Here is a 14,858-nt window from a genome sequence, read left to right on the forward strand (position 1 = left end):
AAATTTGTTTAATACAAAATATTTTACATTCTACGTTCCGATAAAAAATTATACTTAGTTTCAATTAATTATTATTTTTTTGAACATAAGTACATGATTAATAGATTAATTGAAATAACCTAATATCATCAATGGTAATATATCTATGTTTAACAAATAAAATTTATTTAATACCTAATGGACTTATATAATTACAGTGTAATACGTTCTTATTATTACATATTTAATGACTATATAATATTATAATGTCTTGGAAATTATATTTATGAAATTATTTTTTTCAGATATCATTTTTTTACCACAAACATAGTTCACATAGTGGCACTTTGGGACTTTATTTGGTCGAAGCCCATGGCGAGGTAGACCGTGTGAGAAGATTATGGTGGAGTTTTGGGACTTATGGGAATACGTGGCTTCGAACCGTTGTTTATTTAGTAAACATCACAACCAGGTAAGTTAATTTACACTATGACAGATCACTATTATCATTTTCTGGTAAAACAAAATTCAACTAGAACCCATCTCGTTATATTCCATTATTTTAGAATAAGTATTATTTATCACGTATTACCAAAGGTAAACATTTTTTTAAAATTTTAATTTAACTTTGTGTGCTAAAAACAACAAAAAAAACTCTCGGGTGATGGATAAACGTTCACAACAATTGCCTATTTAAAACTAAGTTAATTTTTAACAATAATTTGATATTTTATAACAAAATAACGTTTTGTATATTTATTTTATGAGTGTGTCTACTCGTACGCACCAGATCACTTAATGTAGTAGGTATATTTAATTTTTATACAGTCGTAAAAGTAAACATCACATTATAAATACTCATTTCAAAATAATTAAGTTGTACAAATAGTACACTCGTTCACAAGACTAAAATACTAAATCATTTTTTTTTTGAACGTGATTATTTCTACGTGAAATTATATACGTTTTAGTTATTAATATTTGACACAAATATTTATAATTACTTTTTTACATATGTTTCTAATTTTATAAACGATCACTAGTTGATACATACGCTGGTATTTATTCATTATTCATACTATTATTCATACATTTATTCATACTATTATATCTATTCTAATGTTTAATTAAAATAAACGTTGAAGGTAGTATCTCAAATATTCGTCATTGGTGAACCCATTGCAAATTGCATAGAAACGATTAAAATATTATATTTTAAAATAAATTGAAGCTTGTTTGTGTTTCCAATGGTCGTCACTAAATATTGTTTATTTCAAAAAAAAAAAAAGAGCCAACCAATATAGATAAATATACTTAAATCAAGTAAAAAGTGATAGAGTGCTATGCTATCTTATGTCGTGGAAGTACATTAATTATGTTTTTTTTAAACTGTTATAAACAACGATGGATTTTTTCCTGATGGGGAAATTTATAAAACAATGTATTATAATAATATATAAATCATTTATATTATAAAATATTAAGTAAAAATTTAAAAAATTATATTACTTATATATTCATACTATTCATTGAGCATTAATTATTCACCAATAATAATATTATTATTATTATTTTAATCTTTTTCTATGCTATACATTATTAAACGAATATTTTTCTATTATAATATAATATAATTTGTCTACCACACAATAAAGGTGACTTTCTATGAACAATAATATTCATAATAAATTACAAAACAATGGTTACACGGCGTTATAGATAGGCTATTTGGGTACATCACTGCCACATATCACTGGTACAAGTGTACAATAGACACAGTAAATAATGTGTGTTTGGTTTTATATCTTGTGAAATCATACATCCGTTGTACCACCTCGATCGAATAATTACACCAAAAACTGTAAAATATTCACTTATGGGCATACTTGTCAAAGACGGTTTTTATATTTTTTACTTTTTTATAGAATATTTATTTTTAAACTTATAATGCAAAATTAGTTTCTCTCATTATTTTAATATTTTCTAGGTAAATACATGTTAAATTTAGTTGTGACGAGAGAAATACTCGCTAATATTTCGAATACACCACTTGTTCGACATTACAGTTAATATTTTAGTTTATTAATAAAATTATAAGTTATAAGGTGGAGAATCTAATAAATCACAAATTAAAAATTTGATATTAAAAAAAAGGTGGGCACAGTATAAAATAAAAATAATATTCGTTCGATAAATGATGCAAATTATATTACTATGTTATAGGTATATCATACGTACTATGCTTTGTAATGATAATAATATTTTGATTGATTTCATAAATACTAAAGCCGGATTTCATAATGTTTAACAATTGACTGTGGAATAACGTTTAAATTGCTTGATAAAAAAAAAAAAAAACATATTTTATACTTTGTGTTTGGTCGACAAACTCGACATCGTCTAATCGCTAAGTTTTTCTGTATTCATTACAAGTATTGTATGTCTTCGACGAAAATAATAATCTGTAAAACAAACGAACTTACAGTTTAACGTTCAAGCAATAAGTTAAATTGGTATTGGGAATTCTTTTATTTGCAGATTGTTTGTTCATGCCATCAAACAGGCTTTGCAACTACAATGGCAATGTTTAATGTTCCATTATATTAAAAAAAGATCTCTTAAAACTTGTGCTTGATAAAAAAAAAACTATTTAAAAATATGTATTAGTCTAGAATACTAGGTATTACTACAGCTTAAGTACTTATAAGTTATAATATTGGCCAGGTCAATATCATAGTTATTTTTTAGTTTATTAGGATAATGTTTAGGAAACACATTTTACTTTTTATTATTATTTCATATGTATTTATATAATATATGACATTATAACTATACGTAATATTACAATACTATAAGTATGCATATCATATTAATATGTACAGACTATGCTGCTTTTAAAATTATCCTGAATATAGTATTACCATTTAAAATATAAAAATAAATCTTTAGTTAATTATCTTGTGAAAAATTTAGATATCTGGAGGTTTTCTTTATATTTACTCTATCACAAATCTCTATTTACCTTTAATTTATTTAGTAATAGATTTATTAAATACCAGATTATTAATTTATTTAACTAATATTTAGCTGTTAAGGGTCCAAAGTTCAGAGGTAGCATTTTTCACTAAGCATGTCACCCTTATAAAATTATTGCAGAGTCAAGACACACACATTAAGTATTAAAAACTATAATTTTATTTTATGACGATTAATAGAAGAAAAAGTTCACGATTTTAAAATTTTAAAATATTATTAAGTAGACAGCCCGCATAAGTTATTGACACTATTGCAGCAATGCGTGATTCTAAGTTAAATTTAATGTTACTTGAAATAATGTGCTTCAATCAATATTTCATACTGGAATTTACGAAGTATGATACTCAGCAGCTAATTACTGATAATATTATTATCGAACAATGTATAAGCTAAGAGGAGTTTAGTCATAGTCAGGAAAATAGTTTTAGGAGGATTAATAGGTATAAATATATGTATATTTTTAAAGTATACACTATAAAGTATAATACCCAGTCTGTTGTCGTGGGTGTTCCTCTATAACGGCATCACATGGAGGAGGAAATGAAGGGCGCTTGCAAATATTTTCATCTGGTCACCATATTTGAAAATTAACACTCTCTGATTAATTACACAATAATATATAAAGTTTACTAATATAAGTACACGTCATGTTTCAATAAAGGAAATTATCATTATTCAAATTTCATGATATTTTCCCATTATTATTATTTTTATTGATCGAGTTTTAAACATTTTTAAAATGTTTTGACGTGTGCGCTACTGCGGATTGAATGTCAGAAATTCGATGAGAAAGATACTCCTGACCATTATTCTAGTACATAAGTGTTATTTATTTTTAAATCAAATAAATTGAACTTCTAACAACTGCCGAAATTTCTTCTTATATAAATCTATGTACACACACATACATATATTCATGTACATAATATATATATATATATATATACGATACACCCCTCCATCCTTCAAACGTCGATACGTCCAACTATTTCGTTTGTGTATAGAATTTCTATTTGAAGAGTTTTCCTTTAATGAATGACATTTTTATTTTATTGTCATTCGGTAAATAATTTTGATAAAACATAAACAAACGGTCACGTATTGTTTTGGGACTGTTAATAAAATCGTGATACGAAAATATCTTTTCGGCTTCTCAAATATGATTGCATGTTCGATAGCAGCAGATATTCGATTCCTATGGTATATTCGTTTTGTTTTCAGCCAATGCAATCGTTGTTGATTCGTTTCTGGTACTATATAGGCAGTTCAATAATAGTCTTGTCACATTCAGATATTCGAATACGTCACATGTTTTATGTAACGCTAATGGTACAGTTTTCTATTCGTGCACATAATGAGTATACCGGATGCTCGTAGAAAGGCACCATACCGTGTAACCACACAAAATAACGTGCATAATGTATGATGATAAATATAAATATATGTATAAGTTATGTATTTTTTTTTTCATAGTTCTAGCTGGTAGATATAACGTGTCTGCTTATTCATCAGTGGTGACCGACGCTTACGCTTACCAAAAGCCAAAACGTATATTGCATTATACAAACTTACAATGAGCTTTGTCTGTACGTGCATAGATTTATAAAATATTATGTTAATAAGAGCTTGCAATGGAGACTGCGTGCACAAAAGGAGTATAAGTTTACTTGACTACCGACCCTTTGAAGATGTCCGATAAATATTTTACCACCGTGTACGGCTAGACCATTGTATGCGATATAAGTAGGCACACATAACGTGGCTTAATAAGAATAATAAAAGAAATTCTGCAGGTTGAGCTATTTACAGTGTTGTTAAGTATTCAGATGAATGTATTCAAATACTTACAGCGCCAGGTAATCTTAATTGTGTTTTAAAACAAAATGTATAAATTTGATAGTTTACATTTACTTAAGATTTTCTTTTAAAACATATTTTTAACTTTAATTATCTATCTATGTAATGTTTTTTAAATCGTTAGATTTTATTTGTATTTTTAAACTAAAATATTTGTGCAGATATCGATATCAATTTTTCAATATTTGATTTTAAATATCGAATGACATCAGAAAAAAAATGTAAAATGAAGAAATATTGATCAATATATTTTGGTCAAATTTAAAAAAAAGAGAAAATACGATAAACATTTCAAATATATCATACTCATGCATCTTAAGTATAATTGACAATATGAATATACGATAATTAGTTCGGTCCACCATATTAAGTCAACTTATTCAACCATATTTTACTTATAACAACTATGTTTTTTATTATCTGAATATGTTTTTTCAATATGTGATGGTTACAATAATTATATCAAACCTTAAAAAATATTTCATTACTTACAACGGCCACAACATATAATTATGAGAATTTTTATGTCAGGGGAGATTTTAGCTATAGATACTTTTATTATCTCGACGATTAAGGTTAAGTACTCGTATAATAAATATACGTTATAGCTATATAATATATTATACAAATTAACTTTAAAATAATGTTATTATAGCATACACAACAGTGCAGTACCGACGAGTTAGACATTATTTTTTCCTAAAATTTGTATCACGATACTTTTTGTCTTCATAATACATTACAATTTACAAAATAGTTGTGTTGGCTCTATTTCTAGAGTAGATAATATTAACTATTAAGTACTCTCAAGGTTTCTTTATATAGCCAATTGTAGCCCTCGGAGGATCCGGTGAAGCATAAGCGGAGCTTTACTCCTTCCTCACACATTCCTAGTGAGCATAAATGGAATGGTTTATTAATTATTAATAATTTGTATTGCGGCTAATCAAATATTACTTCGATTACTTGTGGAATAATTTTAGATTAACTTCTAAGCAAGAATATTGTTTCATCCAAAAATAAATGGTTTACGTATTACGAGTGAATTGATTAATGTGTTTAATATAAAATGTATTTAGTTTTATTTGAAAATGTAAATTTAATTTTCTTTAATGTTCATATAGGAACTATATGATTTTATTTTTTAATAAAATAAAATTAAATCCATAAATGCAATTTGAATTGAAAATGTATTTGTAAATAATAATATATTAGACACTCTATTCTTTACACTTCAGCTACAGATTACATACGTTGTATTTCTTACAATTTAAACAAAAACAAAAATAATTCAATTATGTATGATATTATAAACGTAAATTTATGTATTGCATATAAAATGTATAAATAAAACACAGGTACATTGTAACATTCAATACTTTAGTTTAATTTATTATAATTAACATTATAATGGGAATGAATGCCTATAGGTTGTTAAAAAACAGAAAATATTTTATAAAAAATATATATATATAAATATTATATGCAAATATTTATTGGCGACCGTACAAGAAAAAAAATGTTAATCAAGTTTCAAAATATTTTCCCGTCGGTGATACAATCTATATGCACGTAAACGTGTTTTTCAATTTTTCTTATTCATAAACGCCAGACTACGAAAAACTTGGCGAAAAATATTTTTTGAAACACAGACAATTTAAGACTATAAAAGCGCAATAGAAAAAATACACAGCTGATGTTATAAACAAACTGTGGAATAATTTTGTTCATAACTACTGTTTTGAATATTTTAGCTATGGTTTAATTATTGTTAATTATATAATATGCAAATAAATAAATAAATATATATATACTTATATAATATTAATTAGGAAAGTGTTAGAACGTAGTAAAATGTGTAAGCTGTTTGTGTTACAGATTATTCAATATCTAAAATGTACGTTTAAATAAAATCTCTTATTTCTAAAAAGAATGTTTATGTTATTTTGTTGTAAAATATTTTCTATCTTGATAATAAAATAAAACGAATACAATAAATTAAATAATACAATAGTATCTTTCGCTTATATCTAATAAACAATAGAGTCAATATGTCTTAACATTAATTTTAATATTTATATGATAATAATGTAGAAAAATACAGTAAAGTTATTTTATTTTAAAAAAAAGTATATAACTACATTTTATCAACGATTTAATGATTGAAAAATGTTCTGTTGGTAAAGCAAGGCGATTATATAATTATATTTTTCAATGGAGAATATCATAAAAAAGTTGATATTTTAATATTTTTCCAAACACTGTATAAATTACAAAAAAAAAGTTTATGACCTGACAAACTATAAGTATTTTGTATTTTTCAGCTATTATTTACAGTTTGAAGCTCGGAAACTACTGTCAGTAAAAGGAGATGTGGCTATTGATGATATAGCTATGAGTCCAAAATGCTTTGGTTTAGGTAAGTTTATTATATTATTTTAATTATGTAATATATATTCATTATTATAAATTATTTATTAAACATCAATACTAAATATATATAAATATAAACTACCTCAATGTGTAATATTAATATTCGTCTAAATAGAAACTAGAATTATTATTATTTTCTTCTGTAATGTTATGCTCTTATGCGTATTATTTATAGGATGTCTAAAGCATATTTTCTTTCATCGGTGTAAAATAATTAAATTAATAAATAATGCTTTTATTTTAAAATAAAATGATTAAACGTCTTTTGAGAATAGCTTAAAATAAATTTAAACCAAGTTTAGAATTTAATTTATGACATTGGGAACATTTGAACAAATAAAAATTATTAACGGGAACAAAACCTTTTTTAGTATTTCATTTTTTTTTCCGTCAGTTGATGTTTAATTAAGAAAGATGAATTTTATAGATTAAGATTGTTTGACATTTTGTAAGATTAAATTTTTCCATATCATTTTCAGATGTACCAGAAGACGTACTCAAGGGATACAAATATGAAGCGGCTGGAACAATAAATAATACGGGTTCGTGATTAAAGTTTTTAATATTTTAGAATGAATAAGTCAAGAGAAATACCGCAATAGCATGTATATAAGCAAAATTAACATCAAGTATACTTCAATGTTGAGATATTTTAAATAATAGAGTAAAGTTAATGTATATACAAATCTAAAAATATTTATTTTCTTCCACAAAATAAAGATAAATTCCAAAAATTGTCTGAAAATAAATTATAACGCGTATGGTATTAGATAAAATAAAAACTATATATATTTATATAATAATTATAACTTAACTACCAATATTATTCGTTTATAAATAGTTTTTGAATTAAAGTTTTAAAATCACGATCTACAGTTATATTATTAATTTTTATGTGGCTTGTTTAAAATCATATTTTTATCAATATTTTTAGATTTAAGATAATTGTATTTTAATTTAACTATGAGTGTTCAAACTAAGTTTTATAATTAAAATAAAATACAATACAATACAATTACATTTTTCTTCTAAGCCTTTACTCATGTTTAAAGCAAGTGTATTAAACCAAACACTTTACTAAATTTGAACTAAAAAAAAAAAAAAAGGGTAGGCAAATGAGTACCGCTTTGCTGTACAATAGGTGTCGAGTGGATCACTATTATGGAAATGTTAAATTTAAATTCATTGATAATACATTATTGTATACGAAAAACGATTCAGAGGGAAACTGTTTGTAATATCACTAAGTATATTTCGTGATATGTTTTTTTCGATATAGCTATATTAATGTTATTTAATTACACATCATTATAAAATCAATACATTAATTAATCCGCTCAGAATCTAAAAAACAAATAATGGATAGGTATAATAGTAGTTTATAGCTTTATAATTGGTACGCATGGTAGGTATACACATATTTGACTTTTATTATGAAACATGAAAGTATACCTTGTTGAAAATCACAATATTAATAATTTTTTTCCAATTATATTTTTTTATTTTAATTCATAATACTAATGAGTCATTCCTGACGACTAACTTCTGTATCAAAATACAGTCTATTAGTAAAAATCTTGTACTTTTTGCTGGTTTTAACAAAAATATGAAAGCAAAACACCAGTGAATCACTATTATAATTATTGAGATATTGACTTATTTGAAACGGGTACAACAATAATATATTATGTTATTTATATATATTAATGTATATACCTAAGTGATTTAAGATAAAGTGCAAACATATGTTATTTTTTTATAGCAAAATAAATAAATATGTATTAATAATTATGTTATAATTATTATAGTAATTTAAACGAAAAATTATTTAATGTATATTTTAAGAATAATTAAAATAACATTGAATACCTACTTATATCATAATAATAATATCGTATGCATTTTTATTGTTCCAGCAACACTTATGAAGATTCCCATTAATCCGGATTTCCGAAACAAAATCGGTACGTGAGATCATGTCATTAATTGCTTGTTAAATGATAAACATTAGGTATAAATAAGTTACGGGACCTGTCGCAATATCGTTACTCAACACGAAAACACAATTCAATTTTTTCTCGCACACGCATGCATGTTTAGTCACTATCTCATAAGCAAGTGTTTTTTTTAATAACATCGTGTCATCGTGATTCGCAGAAATGCATTTATTTATATCAATCATCTATCATAATATGGTTTTGTCGACCATTCTATTCAGTGATGCAAAATGTATTATTTTAACTACACATTTACGCGCGTCTCCTGTCATTAAAAAAAAAACAATTGTTCTTTTTTAGTTTTTCTCTTTGAGGAAAATATGGGTGTGTTGAAAAATAACCATTATAAGGTTCAGGTATACGAGTTTAGGATAAAACGGAGATAAAAATAACCCTTAACTACGACACAGGCAAAACAACGAAATTGTGAACAATCTACACAATATATTATAATATGCATAAAGGGAATTTCACCAAGCGTACTCAACTCTTTTTTCATTAATTATATACTATTTACCTTAATTTTGATTTTTGGAATTTTTTTTATACATTATTTAGGATAGGACCGTAAAATTTTTAACTGATATCTGGGTTTTACTACAAATCGTTTTAAGGATAACAGGATTGTGGTGGCACAAATTTATTTATTTTCCATAATCCACATTTTTTTACTATAAAATGTAAATAATATAGCAAATGATTTTTTGGTTTATTTTGATTAAATTTAATTTAATGTCGAACGAGTAAACTTGCTTAGTTATTGATATGTGTGAATAAACTAAGATAATATTCGTTGAAAATGATTTTGCATCAATTATAAGGTACACGTAATGCTTATTTTAGTTTATAGTCTATTATACTTAAAAAAATCATAAAATTTTAATCAATTTAAATTAATTACTATAACTATCCAAGCCTATACTAGTAATTATCACGAAATTTTTTAATTGCTATTCCGACATTGAAATAGAATGTTCAAAAATATAAATTTGCTTAAAAATGTATCGATTGTATCGCTGTAAGAATTTATACTCCTAGACTTTAATGGTTGAAAATCTAAGTCCTTGAAAATATGGTCCTTTAATATAATTAAAAATTTCAAAAATCAGAATGTGAATAAATGCACTATTAAAGGATACAACAGTGCTGAATATATATAGTAAATCGTTCCGTATAATAAATAAGAACTATAATACTATATTGTACATAATAATTTGTATTTATATTTATATAGCGATAATTAAAATAACAGTAATAAAAAAAAAAATGGTATTGCTGTGAAGCCGCTTTTTTATATTTTATTTAAAAAAAACAATCAAATGGTTTTATATTCACATTAGGCATATGTTATTTACACAGTAGTTTATAGATTAATATATACACGTATATTATAGTATCATCATTGTAAAGTTCGGCAGTTGAAAATTACGTTTTCTTTTTTACTTTCTGCGTAGTGCGTACCTATCACTTTTTAAGTGGATAGTCATAAAAGCTTGATTGTCTCTAATTATACACTAATTCTAAAATCTAAAAAAATGATAATTTAATACTATCATGATTAATGATATGTATTTGAAAACAAAATATCCGGGTAAGATAAACGCACGCCTGTAGTTAGCTTGGACGCTTTGTCTTGATCTGATCGATCGAACGCAAAATACATATACAATGGTTTAAAGTTGAACTCTTTATGCTAATTTAATAAGTAACCACATAATATATTTAAAAAATGATTTTTGGTTCAGCAAATCAGTATATTACACATATTATAATTTTCTAAACACATTTTCGTGGGACTTTTATCATTATTATATACGTAAAATAAAATAAATCGAAAACTACTAGTTCGAAAATAGATTTAGATACATCAACAGTTTCAAAAAATCATTTGCCTAATAATTTACTATAAAAATAGTTAGTAGTAATTTAATGAAAATTAGTTTATATCAATACATGACTTGTATAAAAAAATCTAAATAATTTTATAAATAATATGGTCCTTGAGTATTAAACAATACAAAAATTTGAATTTAAATACATTTATTATTAAAGGAAAAAAATTAGGGTTAACATGCTTGGTAGATCAGCCTATGTATTTGTAATTAATATACTATGTATGTAAACAATACACTCATAATTCATAATATTTATGTGTATTTCACCATAAATCAAACTTAATGCACTCGTAATTTATAAAAATTATTACTGACTAAAAATTTTGTTTCACATTTTTAACTACAGTTATATACAAATATATTACAGTTGAACACAAACTCACTGGTCTAAAATATGTAAATTTTCAAATTAATATTTATTTTTGTTGACCTATATAAAACCAATTGGATTTTCCGATTTTATCTATGTACAATAGGATAGGTAGGTATACGAAAATAAGAGCCATGCGTGAAAATGACATGTTTCCTTTTAACAATTGTGACAAAACCCGATTTGATTATATCTTATATTATTAAAAATGTTCTGAAAAATTCCATTACCAACATTTATATCATTAAAACATTATCCCATTAGATTATAAAAAACTTTTGGAATATTCGTTTTGACTCAGATGTACGGTAACGTATTTGCACAACTAAGAATCAACATTGTTAAAAAAATAAAAATATAATGTTTAGTGTAATTACGGGGAACATTAAGAATATATTATGCTCTTCGAAGTCTAAAATGATAAATACATATTTTTAGTGTGGTCGTCTATACGGCTACGATATTTATTCAAAATTTAGGAGGATTTAGTGTCGGAGTATCGATTTTTACACAGTACCTATTCAATTCGAAAAGGAACGTCGTAGACGTTCATTCCCAATACTTACAATAATAGGTTACAAAACATTGACATGGGTCTTGAGTCGTTTAGAAATAATTTAGGGCCAACTTCATGCACGTGTTATTGATTGATGGCATATTACGTTGTAATGGTTTTCATCGCATGCGTTATTTATATAATATATATTGTTTTAACGTATTGTATCGACTTTTAAATAATATTTAAAACGGGTAGAAAACCATTGAGCGAAGAAAAAAAATAAAAAGTCTATATCGTTCGAGTGAATAAATATAAATATACTAAATATATTATAATATTATATTGTATGGGCGATAATGTGTATTATCAATATACGCCGTATTAACGTATATTATACCTTTAAATATACATTGATATAGTTGTATAAATTGTTATGTAGTAACGTACAGTCAAAAATTAATAGAATAAAATTACAATATGCGCATCAAAGTCCACATTCGTTCGCGTTAATAAAAAATTATTTCACTCGCACGAACTGTATACGCTTTATAGTCACCCAAAACGACCACCGTCAGAGCCACAGTAAATTATAAACATTTTTCTCGGAACGGAAATGACGAACTGATAATATTATTATAATAATGAATAATAACGATGACGAGATACACTCATCAGCGGTGCTATATAAAATACACCGGTCTAGGGTCGGTTTTTTACCGTTCGATTGTCACGCTTATGTGTGAAGTATATTGTGAACGAATAATAATTCGACGTACGAACCCGGAAGTCAATGTTAAATTCCGGGCTGGCGTGTGCGCGGAAACGAGACGACGTTGGTAAGTCAAAAGGTATACCTACGCGTCGCAATATCTCAATAACACCGAAACCGATGCTAAATAATATTATACCTACGGCGCGGCGTCGCAATGCGCATTATAACTCGGGGAGTATAATAGTTGGCCCGATAACACGCTGGCCGCACCACTCGAGCGTGACAAGTATAATATACATATGTAGAGAATTTTACGCGCAAATTTCGTCGTTTAATGACGTGCTCGCGCTTTTGTATACATGTTGTATAAGGGCCGCGTCGTTTCCGATACGCCGAGCAACGGGGATGAACAATTATTCTGTTACGGGTTACCCGAATGAGTTTCATTGGCATAATCCGGAGATTACTAAGAGTTGGCGCGATATAGCATATTATTATTATCATAAGTGTACACACACACGCACACACCGCTCAATATATTAAATAGACTGAAAATACGGGGGTCGGAACAAATAACGACGGTGGAAAATGTACGGAAATTTACCGGAAATGTATGCACAACGATACGTATCCGGCATAATTCCGTATTAAATCATTTATAATGATTATTAATAAGCTCATTGCGTTTTTGCGTCGATAATGTCTGGGCTTTTAAAGTTTCCTGTATCCTTTGGTCCCGCGGTGGTGGCGGACCGTTTTAATAGTACGATATCTATAGATATTATATCCGAGAGCGGTATGTAGAAATGTTAAACGGCCGCGATCTCCCTTTTATTTTATTTTTCTTTCACGTAATTGAATTTCGTTCACTTTAAAATGAAAATAAATACAAACTTTTTTCGTATTCCCGGAACGGTAAAACGCACCTACCCAATTTACTCAAAAATATACGTCGCCGACGTTTTACGAAAGCGTCTATATACATTTGTTTTTGTTGATATTGTTATTTAATATCAATATTATTATTTTTGTTATAAACATTATTTTTTTTTTTTGATATTTACTCATCATTATTATAATAATATGATCGATTTAAATATATTAGCTAATTATTTTGAAAAGTTGTAACGTTTTTAAAATATTTTATTTGTTATTGACGATAAACATTATTTTCTCAATTTGTTATCGATATAATATCTGTTTAAGATTTTTACTTTTTTGAAAGTTAACGTTTATTTTTAATTTCATATTCCAAAACAGAATGTTTTTTGGAGTACTTCTATAAATAAAAATAAAATTTCTATTAAGTTCAATTGTTGTGTATCGACATTCTAAGAAAAATATTTTCCTCGGAATACAAAAATAAACATATAAACAATATCATTCAAAATAAAAACACACTTTAAAAAAAATAATGCTTACAAATCGTAAAAATTATAATTTTTATGAAAATTGTTTACTACAATGATATAAAAGTATATACCTACAAATGTAAAATAATATTAAAAAAAAATTTAAACATTGAAAGTGTTGGCATTTAAAAAGATCACTTTAATACAATTGTTATTACGATTTAATGGATTATAATAATAAAAATTATAACACGAGTGACACATGACATTTTTTTCGTGTAATTATGCGTTTCATTCTAAATAATATATATATCGATATGGAATCATAAGTAGTATATTTGTATTTTGATTAAAAAAAACGAGTGAAGAACACCTAAATATTTAAATGAAAGCCGAGTACGATTGTATGGTATGTGATACCGTATCGAATTAATCAAAAGTAATGAATCCGCCATCCCGGTACATATTCTCGATAATCATACCCTGGTACTAACCTAACCTTGGTTTATAGAAAACGAACATTTTGGTTTTAAGTTAGATATAGTCTTTAGAAAAAATAAAACTGTCATTTATTATTCCATAATATATCTTCAAAATTCAACATTTCTGTTACTTTTAATAATGATTTTAACAGATTTCAGTACACCTAATCTATATATACATTTTTAAATAAAAATCAATACGATCAAAGAGTTAAATGACATGAAAAACTACCATTAGTGTTTTCA

At 25.9% G+C, this 14,858-nt stretch overlaps 1 protein-coding gene across 2 annotated transcripts in view; it reads left to right on the forward strand.

Annotated features, from left to right (window-relative positions):
- LOC132926494 (tyrosine-protein kinase receptor-like) overlaps window positions 1-14,858 on the forward strand; it is a 360,502-nt gene that overhangs the window by 312,246 nt on the left and 33,398 nt on the right. For both annotated transcript variants that reach the window (XM_060990859.1, XM_060990860.1), the window contains exons 8-11: window positions 285-451; window positions 7,197-7,291; window positions 7,785-7,847; window positions 9,222-9,269. In XM_060990859.1, the coding sequence (XP_060846842.1) occupies window positions 285-451; window positions 7,197-7,291; window positions 7,785-7,847; window positions 9,222-9,269 (373 nt within the window). The remainder of the gene's footprint in view (window positions 1-284; window positions 452-7,196; window positions 7,292-7,784; window positions 7,848-9,221; window positions 9,270-14,858) is intronic.

Source organism: Rhopalosiphum padi, chromosome 3 (genome assembly GCF_020882245.1).
Source record: "Rhopalosiphum padi isolate XX-2018 chromosome 3, ASM2088224v1, whole genome shotgun sequence".
NCBI classification, from domain to species: Eukaryota; Metazoa; Arthropoda; class Insecta; order Hemiptera; family Aphididae; genus Rhopalosiphum; species Rhopalosiphum padi.